A 12637-nucleotide genomic window follows, 5' to 3' on the forward strand; every position below is an offset into this window, starting at 1 on the left:
GGAGCGTAAACGGCTGGGCGCAGACGTGGGGCAGGTGGGGCTGTGTGGGCTACAGGGGAAAACATGGCCGTCGCTGTAACTGGGGTGGGACCCTCGAGGTGAGTGGAGGCGGGGGACGAGGCCCTGATGCGCTTCCACGGTGAGCAGTCACAGGGAAGAGGAGCCGGTGAAGGGCATGGAGGAGGAGTGACGGGCGAGAAGGTGTGGGGACCCGGAAGCCAAGCGCTGGCAGGGGTGAGGATGAGCATCGGCTGTGGCCACTGCGGCCGGGTCCCCAGGGGCGAGCACTGAGGCCGGAGTCCACCACCGCGTCCGACAACGTAAACGTCACTGATGCTGCTGATGAGAGCGACAACAAACTCAACGAGTATACACTGAGCACCTGACGTGCCAGCCACGATGCTAAAAACAGTACGTAAAGAATCTCATTCACTCACACGATTCTGTTAAGTAAGCGCTATCCACATCTCACAGACGAGGAAACTGAGGCACAGAACGAGCGCCACTCACGTGCCGGGTGGTCAGAGCCTGGGTTACTAATCACCACGGGACACGGTCCCCAAGAATCTCTGTGCAAGCGAGCAAGTGAATCGGAAACCAACGTGAGCTCAAGGCAGAACAGGGGGTCGGGGTGGGGAGGCTGAGGGGCCGGGAGGAACCTCCCAGAAGCAGGCAGATACAAGGGGCATGAGCGGCTCTGTAGGGGGGGCACTGGGAAGCCAAGACCTGAGGTCTACCTGTCACTCAAAGCCGGGTGACCTCAGCAAGTCATGGTCTACCCTCCCACACCCAGAGATAAAGCGGCACACGGATAAGGCTGACGGCGGCCTAAGCCAGGTTTTATTGATCTCAAGGGATCTCTCCTTTCTTCTGCAACCCTTTCTGTCTCACGCTGAAGATCCCCTGGCAGGACATTTTTTCCAACTACGGAGTAAAAATTCCTGGCTCAGGCTGAGGCTTTAGGGCTGCCATGTGGGAACGGAGGACAGCTGGTCTCTTCTCCGTGGAATGTCCTGACTGTCCTAGAGGCCGGATGTTATCAGGCCAGGAGGCTCTGCTTACAGGAAACAATCGGCCCCAACGGCAATGCCCCCGCCCCCCCCCCCCACCTCTGGCTTCCCCACCAACCAGCACACAATACCCAGAAAATGAGGCCTCAGGATACTCCAGGCATTGGAATTCAATGCATCACTCAGCGAGCTGGCCCTTAGCTAAGCACTTGACCGTATCTTCATACTTAACCCTCACAGCTACCTTGTTAAGGGGGACACTGCTCTTATCCCATTTCAAAGCAAGAACAGGGTCACAGATAAGTGAAGCCAATTTCCTAGGGTCTTACCGCCAGTAAGTGGCAGAGCTGGGATTTGAACCCAGGACCTTACAACCACAGTCCACACACTTAATCGCTGTGCTGCACACCCCAGAGGGATGCGCTGTAGCCCAGCATGTCGACCGGGGGCCCAGTGTCTGGCACACGGCAGGTACGCAGGGAGAGTGGCCGATCGTGAACAAAGGCTCGGTGCTTGGTGTGGCCTCTTGGTCCCTCCCCCCCAGCACACATCAGAGGCTGGGTCACACACGCGAAAGAACCAGAGGGGGCAGGGTGTGGAGGAGCAGCCCCTCCCCAGCACCCAGGCCACTGTCTCTCCATCCCCCATCAGCGTTGATGGCATGGGGACAGCAACTGGCCCACCTGAGGATGGGTGGGCAGTTGACATGTGCCACTGTCAAAACACAAGGCACTAGCCCAGGCAAAGAGCAGCTCCCAGCTGCCCCCAATATTTCGAAAAGCTTCTAGGAAACCACCGTCACCTTCCCCATGCTAAGGCCGGAGGCTCCTCACATGGCAGCCAGAGGGGCCCTTGTAAGTATAAGTCAGACGCCGTCTCCCCAGTCCAAATCCTCAGGGGCGCCCCACTGCACACAGGGTAAAGCTCAAGTCCTGGACCCCGTGTGACCCTGTGCGACACGGCCCTTCGTGCAGAAAAGAGCGAGTGCGGCAGCCTGCCTGCCCCCCTTTGAAGGGCCTGCTTCCGCCACCGGCCCTTAGCAAGCCGCTGGAAACTTGGGTTTGGGGAGGGGTCCACCGTGAAGGGACAGGAGTGGCTCGCTCTGCCTAAACTGTTTGCACAGACGGTATGGTTCACGCTGAGCACCTGCCTTCCTTCTGGGGTCTGTGTCCTGCTGCAAAGCATCAGAGTAGTGAGCGCGCCGTGGCGGTACGGGTACCCTCTCGGCAAACCATCCAAACTTCAGGTGGACAGACCACACGCCTCTCTGATCTCTGCCCTCACCCCTGGCTCGGTGCCTTGGCCTCCTAGCCCTTCCCAGCCATGCTCACAGGCCAGGCCTTTGCCTCCACTCCCCAGGACCACTTACCTAGTCCCCTCCCCCACTCTGGGTGTCTGTTCACACAGAGCCCCTCCATGCCCTCCTTTTATCGGGGAGCAAACCCTCCCAGGCCCCCCTCTTCCTGAGCTGTTTTATTTTTCTCCCCCCCCTTCATGTGCACCTACCCGCTGTCTGCAGCCTGTCTCCCCCAGTAGAACATAAGCTGTTTGAGGACAGGTTCTGGGGGAGCCTCCACACGACAGCCCTCCCAGGACAAGAGCAGGCACTCAGGAGGCGCCCAGCGAGAATCAGCTGATGAATAAATGGTTGCTCCTGTGGTCACCCCAGCTGAGGAGAAACACACCCAGCTTCCAGGCCATCTCCTGCCTCCAAAGCAAGGGCAGGGCAGAGGGGGCAGGCCGCCACCCCCGGGAGAGGGGCACCGCTTACCTCCAGAAGCTGCGCAGCATTGGGCCGGGTCTCTGGGTTCTTATCTAGCGCCACCTTCAGGAAGTCTCGGAACTCCACAGACCTGGGGGAGCAGGGGTGGGGGGCGCCCACCGGTGGCAGCAGTCAGCTCCAAGGAGGGCAGAAACTGAGAAAATTCTCCCCGTCGCACACTCTACTCTCCTGGGAGTTGTGTGCTTCCCAAACACAGCCCTCAAAGACAAAGGCGCCTTCATGAGCTAAAGCAGTGAAGGCTACGGGGTTTTCATGATGACCTTTTCATTGTGAACATCACCGTACGGATGGGATGTAGAAATCAGAGAGCAGGGACTTGCCCAAGGCCACACGGTAATACACACAAGTACAGGGACTTATGCCCGAGCCTCAGTTCCCAGCCCAGGGTCGTGCCATGTGGCTGCTGGGGCTCATTTAGGCACTGACTCCCACAGCGGGATCCGGCTTATGGGATCACCCAGTCTGCTTTGATGGACAACCCATGTCCAGAGCACATGGAGGGCCCGGGTAACTCAGAAAGGCCCAGAGACCTCCAGGCCCCGACTGCTCCCCCACTCTGGGCACTCCACCCACCCAATCCTACCTGCCCTGTGACCCAGGCCTGCTGGCCATGCAGCAAACACCCTCAGGCAGACAGGCCTTGCTCCTTACCACTTAGAAGGCGTGAGCAGAGTGGGGGGATCCGACTTGGCAATCTTGAGCAGGACCCGCATGGGGTTGAGCTCATGGTGCGGGGGCTCGATCTGGGCCATCTCAATCAGAGTGATGCCCAGGGACCAGATGTCAGCTTTGTAGTCATACGGGGTGTCCTTCATGGTCTCACACATCACCACCTCGGGGGCCATCCTGAACCAACCAAGGGATAACACAGGGCTAAGAACCTGGCCCTCATAGGCCCTTCTCAGAGACTCGGGGGTCAGGACCACCACAAGCTAGTGTCAGAGAGCTGGCAGCACTCCTGAATCACGATTTGCATTGCTGTCCATCCCACTGTCTTCCTTACGACGGTCTTCACTCAGTAAGATGCCTTCAAGGAGCTCCAACGCCATGTCCTGCTGCAGTTCCCGAAGCCTACCACAAGATGGCAGCAACAATCCAGAACACAGAGTCCTGGGGAAGGGGTGGGTAGAGGCAGAGGGGAAGGTGCCCAGAAAAAACTGGGGGCACAAGGTGGGGGGTGTGGAGAGAATACACCAGCACAGACAGAACGGATGGGAGAGAACAGGAGAAAGAGGAATGAAAGGGCAGAGAGAAAGAAAGAAAGGGTGAGTAATAAGCAAGCAAGAAAGGAGCCTAACTCCACAATGAGAAGTAATGCACATGAAAAACAGAAAGCAGTTAGGTGTGAAACTGAGAGAGGTTTTTTGTTTCGTTTGGTTTTTTTTATTTTGTTGCTTTTTTTTTTTTTTTTTTTTAAGTAATAGTTTGGGGAAAGAAGGAAACACAATGGCCTAGAGAAGTCCAGAGAAACTTCATGGGAGGGTAGGAATTGAACTTGTCATCGTCACAGTCCCAGCCCAGGGCCTCACATTCAACCTGTACTTGTTGAATTAATTAAGAAGTAAACCATTTTCAGGGCATCTGGGTGGCTCAGTCAGTTAAGCACCCCACTCTTGATTTCAACTCAGGTCATGATCTCACAGTTCATGGGTTCGAGCCCCACATCGAGCTTTGTGCTGACACCACGCGGAGCCTGCTTGGAATTCTCTCTCTCCTCTCTCTCTGCCACTCCCCCACTCGCACATGCGCTTTCTCTCTCTCAAAATAAATAAACTTAAAAAAAAAAGAATTAAACCATTTTCTAGGGGTTCCCGTTGAGGTGTCCCTAATGGAGTATTTTCTATACACATCATCGCATTTCATCCTCTCAGCAACCTGTGAAGTAGGTGCTGTTCTATCCCTGATTTCATAGAGGAGGAAACGGAGGGACAAGGAAGCTAAGCAACTTGGCCAAGGTCACAGCACTCGTGAGTGGTGGAGACCAGGCTCAGACCCAGCAGGCTGACTCAGGAGCCCTCGACGCGGCCAGAGGTCACCTTGGGGAGTCTGAGGTTGAGCCTCCAGTCTACCATTCCCTTTCCAGAAACTGCACAACTCACCAGTAAGGCGTTCCTATGAAGGAATCTCGTTTCTGCAGAGTTTTCAGATTCTTGGCAGACACACCAAAGTCAGCTGCAAGACAAAAATCAGATACAGTATTTGATGGACATTCCTCCACCCACAGTGCTGGGGTGTGAACTCAAGAGACAGACGTTCCAAGTCAATTAACAGATGCCATTTCCCATCTAGCAAATTTTTGATCATTAAAAATATATCTACTGCTGGAAGGATATATTGAGACATGCAATTTCCTTCTTGCTAATAACGGTATAAATTGAAGAGCCTTTCAGCAAAGTAGTGGGGCAATAAATTACAAGAACCTTTAAAATATCTATACACTCTTCTGATGCAGTAATCCCAAACCTAGATATTTACCCTAATGAAATCTCAAATATAAAAAAATTATGCAGAACGATGTTCATCCAAGTGCTATTGTAATAGTGACAAATTAAAAAGAACCATAATTATTTAGCTTTCAGAGAGTGATTTTAGCCAGAAATAATTGTGCCTTGGATAAAGCTCACTGGCTATGATACTGTCTCTGCACAAAGCTGAGGGAGTGACTTTAAAACTTCTTATGTAAGAAATAAAGAAAATAAAACTTCTCATATACTATATTGTCTTCTCCCAAAAGGGCTTATGATGGCATATCAAACACACACACACACACACACACACACACACACAAACTAAGAAATTGAGAGAGAAACTAAGAAATTGAGAGAGAGGTAAGAAAGATAAGGTAAAAGGGTAAACAACTGAGCAGATTAAGGAAAGTGTGATGGGGCATCTGGGTGGCTCAGTCAGTTAAGCATCGACTCTTGATTTCAGCTCAGGTCATGATTTCACGTTCATGAAACAGAGCCCTGCATCAAGCTCTGTGCCGACAGCGCTGTGGACCCTGCTTAAGACTCTCTCTCCCTCTGCCTCTGTCCCTCCTCTGCGCTCTCTCTCTCTCTCTCTCTCTCAAAAAAGAAAAAAAGAAAAGTAAAGTGTGATGTACTGGCCTATGACGGAGTATTTTATAGGCATTAAAATTAGTTTTGAAGTATTTTTATTCAATATTTTAACACTGAATTACACGTACGAATACATATCAATATTAAATGTTTAGTATGTATTTAACATTTGATATTACTTAACATGTATTTAAATATGTCAATATTTAACACCATATTAAGATATTGTATTTATAGACTTGGAAGGTGCAGCAGGAAAGGGGAGGACGCACAGGTGAACAGTGTGTGGTCGGCACGATGCTCCCTTCCCCCACAAAAAGAGGGCAAAATATACATGAACTGACTTGGAGGAAATACGCCAACTGGCTAAAATGGTTGTGTGTGGATCATGAGACCAGGCTAGGTTTCTTCTACTTTTCTGAATTCTTCAGGTTTCCCATGATGAACATACAAGACTTTCAGACTAACAAAAATTAAATGTATCTTTAAGCCATCCAACAGCACCAGCCAGTCTTCCTTCACAAGCCCAATACTAAGAGAAGAGTCCAATGCCAAATGCTCAGTTGGAGCATGTGACTCTTGATCTCGGGGTTGGGAGTTCAAGCCCCATGTGGGGTATAGGGACTACATAAAAATAAAATCTTTTCGGGGGCGCCTGGGTGGCTCAGTCGGTTTAAGCATCCAACTTCGGCACAGGTCATGATCTCACGGTTGGTGGGTTTGAGCCCCACGTCAGGCTCTGTGCTGACAGTTCAGAACCTGGAGCCTGCTTCGGATTCTATGTCTCTCTCTCTCTCTCTCTCTCTCTCTCTGCCCCTCCCCGCTTGCACTCTGCACGTGTGCACGCTCTCTCTCTCCCTCTCTCTCAAAAATAAAAATTAAACAAAATTTTTTTAATAAAATAAAATCTTAAAAAAAACCTTTTTTTAAAGCATTCCAACTAGTAAGTTAACATAAACTTTTGTATGACAGAAAAAACAGGTAAGTTTCATCTTGATTAAAAAATAAATTCAAGAGGAAAGCAACACCTTGAGCAGACTGCTGCTGCTTAATTCAAAGCAAGACAAGTTGCAAAGCTGTTACAACTGCCAGCCGCCCCAGAAGCCTGTCTAGGTCTTGAAATGAGCTGGCCCGAACCACAGTCACATAACAACTGCTGTCCTGGAGAGCTTGAAATCAGACCCACAATTTCAAACCAGGAGGGAGCATAATGCTAAGAGCATAGGCCTGAATACCAGAGAGCTGGTTCCAGTCTCAGCTCTTCTTTTTTTTTTTTTTTTTTTAACATTTATTTATTGTTGAGAGAGAGAGACAGAGCATGAGCAGGGGAGGGGCAGAGAAAGAGGCAGACACAGAATCGGAAGCAAGTTCCAGGCTCTGGGCTGTCAGCACAGAGCCCAACACAGGGCTCGAACTCACGAACTGCGAGATCATGACCTGAGCTGAAGTCAGACGCTTAACTGACTGAGCCACCCAGGTGCCCCTAGGCTCTTCTTTTTCATTGGTTCATTCACCTATTCATCAGGGTGCCATCTGGAGGCAGACATCAGCCAGGAGCAAACTAAGTCCTTGCCCTCGGCAGCTCAAAGTTTAGTGGTGGAAGGAGAGGACAACCGGACAAACACCAGTAAGTACATATTCCTAACTGTGTAAAGGGTGGAAAGATGGGATAGGCAGTCTACGGTCAGAGAAGTGAGAGGGAGAGAGAGACAGTGAGCGGGAGAGAGCACAAACAGGGAAGGAAGGAGTGAATATTAACTGAACATCTATTATGTGCCAGGCATCCATTCATTCAACACATATTAATTGAACATCTGTTATGTTCTAGGTGCAGGAGTGGACCAAAATCTCCACCCTAGTGTGGCTTGTTACTCTAGCAGTAAAAACAGGCCCTCCACAAGCCCCACGGCACGTGAGAGGCGGATGGGCAGTTCTTTTAGACAGGAGGTCAAGATCTGGGGGAAGAGATTTACAGACAGGGATGACAAATGGGCTGAAGGGCCTGGAAGGGGCAAGGCAGAGTGGCTAGAGGGAGAGGAGGTGGCAGCAGATAAGGCAGGAGACAGGCAGGGGTCGGGACAGTTAGTACACCTCTGACCCTCAGTTTCCCTGTCTGTGATACAGGGGTGGTGATTCCGTAGAACTACTCTGTAGGGTTGCCACGAGGATTCAATGACACACACGAGGCACTCAGCTCCAAGCCCAGCGCTGTGTAAATGCCCTGTCCATGGGGCACGTGAGCCAGCAGACTCAAGAATCTTAGACTGGAGCCTGGCCGAGGGTCCTGGGAATGGTCAGGAAAGCTGGTCTCTGAGCCCGGCCAAGGCTAAGTAGATGGCAGGTGCTCCGTCTGCTGATGACAGGCCCGGAGGGACCAACGGCTGTGGCAGAGTGAGGTTCAAAACCAGGAAACCCACAGGAGAACCTGGCTCTGCTGAGGAGTACCTGGGAGGCCAGGACAAGTCGCCACCTCTCCGGGCTCCTGGGTAAGAACGGGGGGGGGGGGGGGGGGCCTGCCTGACCTCCTCCCTACGGGGCCCCTGCAAACACCAACAATGGCCAGCACAGATTTCCTAGGAAATCTTTTGGGAACAACAGTGACTGCCTCTCAGACCCAGCATGAGGCTCCCTGGAGGGAGGCAGGAGCCACTCCCCGACCAGGGTCTCCATTCCCCGCCTGAGAAGAAAGAGGAAAAGCAGAAACCACCACAGTTTCGCAAGGACACACAGCTGGTCTCCAAGGCCCTCCCTTAGGCATGAGCCAGCCAGCCTCTTGGATGGCGGCTACTTCCCCTTCTGCCCCACGTCTGCCCCCCAAGACGGGGCCCACCCAGGAGGGTGGGGCGGCCCCTCCCGGCAGCCCTGGGACTTCAGGCTGCCTGAATGGTGTTTACAGGAGGTGTCCCCTGCCAGGTGGGGGGCTGCCTCCAACAGCTCAAAGGGGCTTTTCCCCATGCAGTCTCCTCTAATGAAAACACTCCTCTGTCCTTCTCCCGTTTCACAAGGATCAGAAGCAAGGGCAGCAGGTAGGAAGGTGGGGCCTGTTTCATAAGTTATCATCTCCATAAGGAAAGAGGTCATTTCTGCTGTATCCAGAGCTGCACTGCGGGCACAGCTGGCACAGGAAGCACAGCTGAATCAATGAACGGACGGACTTTGCTAGACCGCCTCTTATATTTGGGAAAAAATAACTGGTTTGGGGCGCCTGGGTGGCTCAGTCAGTTAAGTGTCCGACTCTTGATTTCGGCTCAGGTCATGATCTCGGGGTCACGGCATCGAGCCCTGCATCAGGCTCCGTGCTAAGGGTGGAGCCTGCTTAATGTTCTTTCTCTCTTCCTCTGCCCCATTCCCCTGCTCGCTCGCTCTCTCAATCTCTAAAACAAACGAACAAACAAATAAATAACTAAAACTGGGTTTTAAGAAATATATTTGTTGCTTCTCCAAAGAGATTGTTTAAAAAAAAAGAAAGAATGTGGCAGGGCCTAGCTGCTACAAAGAAGACATGTTTTAGACAATACTCATGTGTATGGGCAAAAAACTCGAGGACTGTATTTGTGACTAATTGTATAACAGGTTATTTTAGTTTCTGTTCTGTGGAAAGTGTAAAGCATTCCAACAAAGGGTTTTAATGTAGATTTTCTTTTTTTGCACCCATGCTATTGATTGCTAAATGTAATAGTCTGATCATGACGCTGAATAAATGTGTCTTTAAAAAAAAAAAGAAATTAAGAAATATATTTGACACAGCGATTCTCTTTCTAGAAATAGATTCCCCCAAATCATGTTTATAATATATATGGAAGCTTACAGAAGCAAAAAAAAAGAAAGAAATATATTTGACACAGTGATTCTCTTTCTAGAAATAGATTCCCCCAAATCATGTTTATAATATATATGGAAGTTTACAGAAGCATTATTGGAAAGAGTAAGAAGTTGGAAAGCACCCAGTTGTTGCCAAAGCCTAGCTGGCAAAGGAGTTAGAAAAACTGTGGTGCGGCCCAGCCGTGAACTAGAGGTTGCAGGGGCACCTGGGTGGCTCAGTCAAGCGTCCAACTTGTGGTTTCAGCTCAGGTCACCAACCCAGGGTCATGAGATCGAGCCCCACATGGGGCTCCACGCTGAGTGTAGAGCCTGCTTGATAGTCTCTCTTCCCCCCCTCGCCCCTCTCCCCCACTTAAAAAAATACATATATCAAAAAAAAAAAAGGAGATTGCATTTGTATGTACTAACTTGGGACTTCATCCATAACATGTTGCCCTGAACATGATGGTGATTGATGCATACGATAGAATGTACAGAATTCCAGTTGTATTTTAAAAGACATACACGTACTGTGTGCACACATACACCCACAAACACAGAACAGGGTCTGTGAGGTTATACATCAAACCTAATGGTAACCACCTCCCCAGAAGCAGGATTTGGGGAGAGCACACAAGGGGGTCTTACATTTTTCTTTTAAACATTTTTTTAACGTTTATTTATTTATTTTGAGAGAAAGAGACAGAGAACGCATGTGCTCCCAAGCCGAGGAGGAGCAGAGAAAGCGAGGGAGATAAAGAATCCCAAGCAGGCTCTGCATTGTTACAGTTCGTGAGACCATGACCTGAGATGAAATCAAGAGTTGGATCCCTTAACCAACTGAGCCACCCAGGTGCCCCGGGTCTTACATTTTTTAACTTTAGATGCTTTTATTCTTTAAAATGTTTCTGATAAAGAGGACACCGCTTTTCTGGCTTAAAAAGCTGACATGCACGTAGCAAACGTCTTTTAGGTTTGTGGGTTCTTGTTTTTGGTTTTTGAGTAAAACCCAGTGGGAGCCAGGATGTGGTGAGAGAACTTCACACTTGCCGGGGGTGAGCTGCGCACCCTGGACGGAGGGCACACCGACTGCAGGGATTAGCAAAAACCTGACACGCTGCACACGCCCAACAGTCGTAACAAACACTAATATTTACTGAGAACTTGCCAGGTGCACAGCTGTGCAGACTTCTGCACATCACTTACATCTTCCTCTGCAAATCATTTTGCATATCATGTGCATATATATATATCCCTGTGCAGATCATTTATAGCCAGGACCCTCGGAGCAGGGAAAATTATTATCCCCCTTCTCTACAGATGAGAAAACTGAGGAGCTTGCAGATGGTTACCCAGCTCTAAGGACAGACATATGCTAAGTCTGTGCTTTTTTTTTTTTTTTTAATGTTTATTTTTGAGAGAGAGAGACAGAGTGCAAGTGGGGAAGGGGCAGGGAGAGGGAGACACAGAATCCAAAGCAGGCTGCGGGCTCCGAGCTGGCAGCACAGAGCCTGATGCGGGGCTCGAACCCACGAACCGTGAGATCATGACCTGAGCTGAAGTCGGATGCTTAACCGACTGGGCCACGCAAGCATCCTGAAGTCTGTGCTCTTTACCACTACCAGGTCCTACCATTCTGTGCGCAGAAAAAATACTGAAAGGAAGACTAGGGTGGTGCATTGTGGCAACATCAGGAATAACTTTCACGTCCTTCTTTGTGGGTCTTATTCCAGACTGTCTGGAATTCTAGACTGTCCAGACTGTATCAATCTATATACTCGTTTATAAATATGTTTTTCTTATGACCAAAGCAATGCTGCTTATCAAAAATCCAAACATTTACAGATTCGAAAGTCTCCATAATCCTGGCAGAGATAAACACTTTAAGTGTTTGCTGCACACAGCTCCACGTTTATTTACATAAATAAGAAGTATATGTGTAAATAAAAATACTTTTGAAAAATAAAATCAGATGAAGCCTACTATCTTGCAGCTTGTGTTTTGTCCCTTCACGGTGTGTACATACATTTTTACAAGAGATTACACATTTCCTACAATTTTCAGTAGCTGAAGAAGACTTCATTGTAGGATAGTACCATAACTCTACAGGAATAAGCTGGATCATTTCTCATTTCTTGCTGTTACAAATATTGTTGCAATGGGTATCATTGTACCTATCTTCCTATACATAAACCCCACATATTACTTTTATAAACAAAAAAAAAAATCACACAATGTAAGAAGTTATATATTACACACACACACACACACACACACACACACACACACACAGAGCCGTGAACTTAGACTGTATGGAGATATGTAACAGAAACTCTCATCTGTCCCCTTAACTGAAGATGACCAAAAGAATCCAAGGTAAGAGGAGCCTTTTCCCAGATAATGTCAGGCCAGTTAAAGGCAAACCGCCTTCCCTCCTGGACCCTCTACCCCAGGCCAGTGAGTCTGTAGGCCAGCATGGTCAGGGCTTACCCCAGGATTTAGGTCTGAGAACCTTCTAGGTGGTCCTCAACCATGGGGTGCTGTGTGTTCCAGGATGTTTGAAAGTGGGTTGGGGTGGTCTGGCTGTCACATGAAGGCGAGTGTTCCTGCCATTTCACGGGGGAGAACCTCCTAAGGTAAAAATGGTCTCATCTAAAATGCCAGCAGTGGTCCCGTGGACAAACCCCAGCCAGGGTCCTCATGGTGCCGACAGGGAAGCGAAACCTAGAGAGGGTGAGGGACCCGCTGAAAGTGAGCCGGGGACAGGAGAAAACAAAGGCTTTGCCGCCAGCCCTGGAATCCCACGGGCCTTCCTCCTCAGGATTACAGCACCAGCTCATTAACAGGGAGGCCCCACCACGGCACCCAAGTGACTTCTCTGAATTAGCAGCACGGTCTGCCTCTCCAGAAGTGTCACGGAGACAGCACCTGGCAGGAAAGCGAGAAGATTCTGTGATCTGAGACAAACTGCTTCATATTTCTGA

The 12637-nt window shown here is 49.7% G+C and overlaps 1 protein-coding gene and 1 long non-coding RNA gene across 2 annotated transcripts in view; one reads left to right on the forward strand and one right to left on the reverse strand.

Moving 5' to 3' along the window:
• STK10 (serine/threonine kinase 10) overlaps nt 1-12637 on the reverse strand; it is a 116724-nt gene that overhangs the window by 37885 nt on the left and 66202 nt on the right. The window contains exons 5-7 of the mRNA XM_019450302.2: nt 4893-4965; nt 3445-3639; nt 2782-2863 (exon numbers count right to left, since the gene is read on the reverse strand). Coding sequence (XP_019305847.2) covers nt 2782-2863; nt 3445-3639; nt 4893-4965 — 350 coding nt within the window. The remainder of the gene's footprint in view (nt 1-2781; nt 2864-3444; nt 3640-4892; nt 4966-12637) is intronic.
• LOC128778265 (uncharacterized) lies at nt 6815-8347 on the forward strand. The gene is made up of 3 exons (XR_008423749.1): nt 6815-7479; nt 7681-7764; nt 7977-8347. It is a non-coding gene; the product is annotated as an uncharacterized LOC128778265 (long non-coding RNA).

Source organism: Panthera pardus, unplaced genomic scaffold, assembly GCF_024362965.1.
Source record: "Panthera pardus isolate Hobbes unplaced genomic scaffold, ASM2436296v1 HiC_scaffold_2, whole genome shotgun sequence".
NCBI classification, from domain to species: Eukaryota; Metazoa; Chordata; class Mammalia; order Carnivora; family Felidae; genus Panthera; species Panthera pardus.